This window comes from Nannospalax galili, unplaced genomic scaffold (assembly GCF_000622305.1).
Source record: "Nannospalax galili isolate Female #2095 unplaced genomic scaffold, S.galili_v1.0 scaffold134, whole genome shotgun sequence".
Taxonomy (NCBI): domain Eukaryota; kingdom Metazoa; phylum Chordata; class Mammalia; order Rodentia; family Spalacidae; genus Nannospalax; species Nannospalax galili.
Window position 1 is genome coordinate 264,511 of NW_008335593.1, and position 8,040 is coordinate 272,550.

Sequence of the window (8,040 nt, forward strand, 5' to 3'; positions counted from 1 at the left end):
TAAGCTTTAAAATTGTGTGTGTGTGTGTGTGTGTGTGTGTGTGTATTACATACACATGTGAGTGTACACACCCTTGTGCACACATGTGGAGAACAAAGGATGGCTTCAGGTATCTCCCTTTACTGCTCTCTACCTTCTTCCTTAAAGACAAGGTCTCTCACTGAACTAGAAATTCGCTATTTTGGCTTGGCTGGCTGGCCAGTGATTTTCTGCGCGGTCATTCCCATCTTTTTATGTAGGGGCTGGAGATTCAAATTTGGGTCCTTATGCCAGCATAGCAAGTGCTCTTTCTCAGTGAGCCTTGTCTCCTTTAAAATTCTTAAAAGCGTTTTCCAGTTTGCTATAAAACCTTAATATACATATTTAAATTTGTCAAATACCTAATACAGTAGGCATGACAACCAACTAAAAAATACAGAACTGCTGGCCTGTTAGATAGTAGACCTTGCTCTCATGGGAGTATCTAAAGACTTTCTTCTTCTTCTTCTCAGATACCCATCCCTGCTTCCAAGGAGCAGTCTAGCCTGCTTTTCTGTCCATACACCTCTCGATCCCACTGCCTCCTCCAGCTTCCTTTCCCATACTCCGTGACCAGTTCTCTTACAGGTGATCTTGTTCGTACCTCATCTGATTCCTTATTCATCCCTCACAATGAGGCCTTTTCATCTAGTTTCCCCTCAGCTCTAGCCAGGTGACCACTGCGCCTCATAATACTCCATTCCTCCCTGCCAAAACCGGGGCCCTAGCAGGATCACATTACACGCCATGCTGATGATGTTCCTCCTGCCACTGGTATTTGTCACTTACATGGGCTCAAGCCAAAATGTGGTGTGTCTGTGACACAGGGAAAATATGGATTTTAATCCTTGGTTTTTCACTCTGTCTCTGATAGTAGAGTTCAGCTGACAAGTTTGTGGTTAGGATGCTGGTACAGCTAGATAGTTATGGTTTTAGAAAAAAACTAATGTGATAGCACCTTTGGAACCTGGCTGAGGATGGGGACATCGTATCCACAGCCTGAGACAGATGTGATAAGAGCCTCCTTGGGTTTCTTTGGAAACTTTAATTTTTTTTATGAATATGTATAATGTACATGAATATGAAACCCTATAAAATACATATACCCCTCTTAATTGAGGCTCAGAACTTTGAGACAGGAGTCTCTGGGCCAAGGCTACAGCCTAAATAAACTTGCTTCTGCATCTCCTGGTGTTGTCTTATCTGTCCCATAACATCTGGGCCACATATCCCATGCCCACTTAGCCAGCAAATCCCAACGGCTTCCCCTAGTCAGCCTTGAACTTGTCCATACTTGCCTGCTCCTACTACTTCACTCTGGTTGATAGATACTTTGGTATCAACTATTATACAGTAACCCCATCCCTCCATCTACTCTTGTCCTTTTCTTCCTAACACAGTATCCCAGAGACTTGAAGCTATAAGAGCTGCCACTCAAAGTCTTCTACGAACTTTGTGTTTCTGAAAACAAAAGCCAGCACACTACTATGATTCACTAGGGCTCTTCCCATACCCCAATCTTGTCTTCTGCTCACTATACACACCTCCTTGCTGCTCTGCACTTTGGTTCTTCTTTGCTCCTAATTCACGGGCTGACTCCTGTCTGAGTCAGGACATAGCTGCAAGAAAACCTACCTTCTGCTCTGTGTTGTTCTCTACAGCTCACACTTCTGAGACCTGAAGATATCTTATAATACCTATTTATAATACCTCATTTTGCTTCCATCACTGGGACACAGGCTACCAAGTGTAGGGCCTTCCTCTGCCTTCTTCACTGAGGAGCCCAGGACCTGAGCAGCTCTTGGCACAGGTAGATGTGAGATATACCTCTTCTCCATAATGGATAGGCACATTTGCATGTGGAGGTTCTTCTGGCTATTCCTACCACAATGATCTCTCTAAAAACTCAAAGTGCTCCCTGTTCTAGTCATTCACTGGCTTGCTAGGCCAGTACAACACTGCTTTGCTTTCTTGTTCCTTGACTTGATTTGCTACTAGTTTTTATATGTGAGTCTTGTCTCTTCAACTTTAAGAAAATGTCTGAGCTGGAAGCAAGCATAATAAAGAGTCCTGGGACTCATCACAGCATTCTGTAGGTCTCTCTTCACTTATCCAACTGAAGCCTGTGCACTGCTTCCACCAGGACTGGCTTGTGCTCTATCCTCAGTGTCTGCAGGTTCTGAGGTAAGAATGTGCCTACCAGGACCATATCCCTACACATGGCTTAGGGAAGACTTGAGCACAGTTGGTCCCACATACTATAGTTTGCACTGAGTGGGTACCTGATTAAGATTGAGGAAGTAAACACAAGAACGATCATAATAATAATTTAATATTTCTGCTGTGTCTTAACAATGAGTTTTTAATAAGCTACCAAGATCTTTGAAGGACAGAAAATTTTACCTTTCTACCAAGTCAGTAGAGAAGTTTCTGTAAAGGGAGGAAGAAATGAATTCTTTCAATTCCAAGTAAATGTAGAGAAAGTGGCCCTAAGAATTGATAGCTTAAAGGATGAAAAATCAGATGAATCATGTATTTCTGCATACATTATGAGAAACCCTTTTAAGCTAACCAGAGACACAAGAAGCCCTTTTTCTTTTGAGAGTCTATTCTTCTAGGTCCTATGAGCATTATTTATATTCTGATCCATAGAAAGTCCTTGAGGAGATATAGTACTTACTGGGTGACATCATACAATGTTCTGAGAACATCTTCAGAGCACTCTTTAGTCTCTTGGTGTCCTGCAGAAGCAGCAGAGTTTTCATGTGATCCAGAACGAGCACATCTGAGGGAGGCATGCTGTGAGACCCAAGGAGGTGAAGTAGCTCCTCAGTAGCTTCCATACATACAGCTGAATCTGAGTCCGTAGAAATACCTGGAAGAAGTCACACAGAGATAGGGTCTTAGTTTCAAGATAAGCTTTCAAGTGCACATTGCACTTGGAGTGGTATGTATGGAATATACATAACAAGCTCTCAGGAGAGAACTGGAGATCTCTGAAAAGAAAGACAATGAAGTGCCACTATTTTAACAACACTGGAAAGCTCGTCTGATTATATGTCTGATCTTTTAAACACCTTCCAAGCTCAACATGTGATTCAGAATCACAGACAGCAGCAGAAATCAGACAAGAAAACTGTGCTCATAGTCACACCATAAATCTTTGAAAAACAAAGCAAAATAGTAAGACTGCTGGTTGTTTTGGACAAATCAAGGAAACCCACTTAAGAGGCCAGCTTTGCTTGTTCTACTGAAGGTCTAGACATTGCTCTTGGAAAGATAAGGTGTTTTCTCTCTGGCTGCTTTGAAATCTCCAGTTTATTTACTTATTGTTTGGTTAGCATACAAACAAATGAATTTCACTGTGACATTTTCATCCACGTACCTGTTCTTCTTGGTTGTACTGAGGCCCCCTCCCACTCGTGCTGATCCCTAGCTAGTCCTACCTTCTTTCATAGCTATTCCACACCCTCTGTTTCTCTCTCTGCACTCCTTTTAGACCTCTTCCTCCATCTCATAGTATCCTTTCTATTTCCATGCCCCAACCCTCCCTGTCCTGCAAAGGTCATAGTTTCATTTGTTCCACAGCTGAATAAAACTCCATTGTGTACATGTACCATATTTTCCTTATCAATGTCAGATTTTTGTCACTGGCTTTTTGCAGTCTGATGTGTTTACATATGATGCTTTCTGTATTAGTTCTGCCAGAGTCTGCAGAACATGAACCTATGACTCTGCCCTTTATCATTCTGAAAAGCCCCACTACCATCTCTAGAAATCTCCTGTTCTGTCCTCCTTTTTCTACCTGTACTCTAGCCATGTGAGTATCAGACCTTCTGTTGTGCCTGTGTTGGTTGGGCTCTTTTATGTATCTTTTACCCTTTTTTGACTCTTCATCCTTAGGACTTTCTTTGACTAATCAGAACTGCTCTTTATGCTGAATCTAAGCTACTGTTTCAACTCATCTTTTATGTTCTGAACTTCAGTTATATTTCTCAGATCTTGAATTTCCATTTGATTGCTGTAATATTCTTAGTCTTTTCTTTTCCTTGAATATCTTATTGCTGTTATTTTAAGTCTGTGTCTGAGAGCACTGACATATCCTGTTCCTGCACATGCTTTAGCTGTTTTCAGTGTGCTTTGTCCTGTATTTGTTTTTGAGGGGGGGCATACTTGGTAAACGTTCACTCAATGTGCATAAATTATATGGGTCTTGGAAAAGATATCTTCCTCAAGAGGGATCCTCCCTTTTGCTCTGCTAGTCATAGTGGGGTAAGTAGGACATTCAAGGGCCAAGACTAAAACAAGGTAGGCTGTACACATGGCAAATGCTCACTGTCTTAGTTTACTTTCTGTTGCTGTGATAAATGCCAACCAAAACCAACTTGAAGATGGAAGGGTTTACTTCATCTTGTACCTCCAAGGCATAACCCATCTTTGAGGGAATTCAGACAAGAACTTGAGGCCCGAACTGAAACAGAGACCATGGAGAAATGTTCTTACTAGCTTGCTCAGCTACTTTTCTTATACAACTTGGGCACACCTGCCCAGGGATGGCAAGACCCAAAGTGGGCTCTCACATCAATCATGAATCAAGAAAGTACCCCACAGACATGCCCACAGGCCAATTTGATGGAAGCAATTCCTAACTGAGGTTCCCTCTTTTCAGGTAACACTAATTTGTGTCAAGCTGACAAAAACTAACCAGCATAGTCACATACCTCTGCTCTGCCTTGGTTACAAGGGCGCAGCCCACAGAGCTGTGCTCAAGGAAGGGTGACCCTTGTCTTCTCAGATTCCCAATACTGCCCAAGACCACTGTATCACTGGAGACCTTTTATACAGTTCTTCCCTTCTATACCCAGGTACGGAATTTGGCAAGGCCTCTGAAGGAAACCATCAGAGTACTGGGTTCTATTTCTTGCCAGCCTCTGGACTCTCTACTTGGATAAATATTCTGATGGTCAGTCTGCTTCACGGGGTTCAAATGAGCCCTTTCCTAGACTGTCATCCAAGGTCTCACATGTAGTTACTTTTCTTGTTGCTTTGACAGAGCCTGACAAAAACAAGTAAAGAGAATAAAGATTTGTTCTTGCTTATGACTTAGGAGATACATTCCATCTTGGCAGTGAAGGCACGTGGTGACGGCAGTTTGAAGCTATGGCAGCAAGAATGCAAGGCTGGTCACATTTTACAGGGAAGTTAAGAAGCAGAGAACATGGGCTAGAAACAGGTGTAGGCTGTAACTCATAAGGCCCAGCCTTCAATGACCCATATTTCCAGGTAGGCTCCACCTCCTGAAACAGCTCTACCAGCTGGGGACCACATGTTCAAATGCATGAGCTGGTAGGTACATTTCACATACAAATCATAATAGTATTGTTGCATCACTGTTTAATCAGTTACTTCCCACATTATTATATACTTCTCAGTTGTATTCATAAGAACATGTTAATGTAGGGTTGACATTTGCATCTACTTAATCCACCACCTTCCCCTGGATACCCTAGTATGCCATCCAAATGGGAAAGCAAGCTGTCTGTTAGAGCACCTTGGCTCTTGATTGGCATTTGTGCCTTTTCTTTTCTTTCCTTTCTTTTTTTTTTTTTGGTCTTTTTGAGACAGGGTCTCCCTGTAGTCCCAGCCTGGGACTCACTATGGTGATAGCCCAAAAACTTACTGGCCAATTTATTTTTGTTTTGAATTTTTGCAAACTAAGAAAAAAATGCCAGATCTCCACAATGGGAGTTTAAATTTTAACACTGTTTTGGCCTGTTTGAATTTTAACTTCTTGTATGGTATATTTACTGTTTTTTAAAGATGACTTTTAAGTTTTTACATTGTTTAAAATATTTACAAATTTTTAAAAGGAATTATTTTTAAGTTTTGACATTGTTTACATGACATCTTTACCTAATAGTTAAAAAAAATTTAAAAAATTATTTGGATTTTAACATCTTTTATATGGTATATTTACTGATTTCTAAAAATAGCTATTTTAAATTTTTACTTTTACATAAAATATTTGTCAGTTTCTAAAGAGACCTTAAAGTTTTTCTAGCCATATGCCTTCAAGACTATCCAGATATAAAGGAAACTGACACATTATGATGGCTAGACCCGGGAAGCTCATAGGAATTTCCCATATTCCAGGGCCAAACCTTACGAGAGATAAACTACTACCAACACATTGCTACAACAATGGGAGGTTAATAGCCTACTTGGGTGGGAGGCTTAAGATACGGACTCCACTGGTCTTAATTCCCTCCCTTTTCTGTGTTGTGATTCTAAGCCTGTTTTTCTCTGGATTAGAGTATTTCCCTCTCTGATGCTTAGATGCTCTATGCTTGCTTTTGTTCCTGCCCCATCATTCCCTAGGTACTTTCTAGTTACAATGTCATGGACAGACTACAGGGAAAGAGCATTGTGATACTGTCTCTTTGTGAGTTCTTTTAGGCATCACTGCTTTCTGTATTCCTTATTCTCCAGGCTATGGGGACTTAATCAAGATTATATATGGTAAATTGTGATTTTTTTTCAATCCAAACTGACACCCCTCGTCAAAGAAATTCACCATATGAGTTAACAGTCTTACCTTAGTTTAAAAGTAAAATATGGATAAAGAATTTAAAACTTTTAAAGAAAAACAAATGCTTATTGTATTAATTAAATTGGTAAATTGTCATGTGCTTTTTGAGCTCACTGAAGCTGACTCTGGAGATGGTATTGGCCCTCCCACTTCAGACTCAAGCCTATTATCTCAAGATATGTTCTCCAAGACTCCTTTCCAGGTTCAGGCTGGCCCCCTGACCCTGTGACAAGAAAAAGGGGAACAACAAAAGAGCCTAAGAGTAAAGGCATTGTGCAGTTAAAAACACCTAAGATGTAAACTAATTTCAAAAAACGGTATTGCTGTGTATAACAAAAGTAGTTAATGGGATTCTCTATTTGGTCACAATACTGAGTAAAGTCACTACTACAGACTAATGTAAATGTATAAAAAAATACAAAGATAAATTTAACTAATGAAAAAAAAAGATTTTTTTAAAAAAGAGACAATTCACAGTTGATGGACAGAGAAGATCATCTGCCCAGAATTCCTCTGTCAGTAACTAAAGCACGGCAGTTTTCTTAGACTGGTTATGCTGGATGTTATGAACATCAATTTGATAATGTTTAACTATGTACCAGTTGCTTCTTTCTACCTAAAGCAAGGTTTTGGCAGACCACTCTCTAAACTACATAAGGTAAAAAATGATTTTTAATTGGTTTACCTAAAAACTTATAAAACACAGTATGTACATGGGTAATATTAACTTATCTTATGTATATAATTTAGATTTCATGTTCTTTTAATAAGATGATGCTATGCACTACTTTCTTCTCAGTCCAACAACTACCATCTTCATGACTTCAACTGTGTCCACTAACAAAAGATCATCATAATTGGACTTGTTGACTTAACTATTGTACTCTTTAATTAAAGGAGGAGGGGTAAACAGGGTCATTGGACCCTCACCTGAGTATCCAGATGCTCTTCCCAGCCAACTGTATGTAATTTGGCCCTAATCACATATGGTCTCCAGGGTTTGGGGAGGACTAAAGTATATTATCTGGGGAAAGCTAGAAAGAAAATGATTGCTCCATACAGGGTTAAGGCTTTCCAATATACTGTCAGGTCACCCATACATATCAGTAAGCCCTCAGTCATCTCTATAAGTAAGCTCAGTAAATTTATTGGTTTCCCCTCGCAAAAAAAACTTAACTGTAATCAAACATTGGTTTGATACTACAACCTAAAAAGCGGATAAACATTGCTTAGTATCCCCAGGAAAAAAATTCTCACAATAGACAAAAAATTTATTTGTTAATGTTATTATGCCTCATGGTTATAAAAAAAAAAACATAAAAGATGTTAAAAGGACATAAAAATGGAGATATTTTATTAAAAAGGTTTTATATGTAAAAGCTAAAAATAAAAAAGCCTAAACAAATGATAGAGATCTATATAGGTTTATTAAT

General features: G+C 39.6%; 1 protein-coding gene across 9 annotated transcripts in view; it reads right to left on the minus strand.

Moving 5' to 3' along the window:
- Erich1 (glutamate rich 1) overlaps positions 1–8,040 on the minus strand; it is a 176,028-nt gene that overhangs the window by 95,546 nt on the left and 72,442 nt on the right. For 8 of the 9 annotated variants that reach the window (XM_029562219.1, XM_029562221.1, XM_029562220.1 and 5 more), the window contains one exon: positions 2,699–2,893. In XM_029562219.1, coding sequence (XP_029418079.1) covers positions 2,699–2,893 — 195 coding nt within the window. Of the gene's footprint in view, positions 1–2,344; positions 2,449–2,698; positions 2,894–8,040 lie in introns of those variants that run through there. The other variant, XM_017797484.2, reaches the window with a different exon arrangement.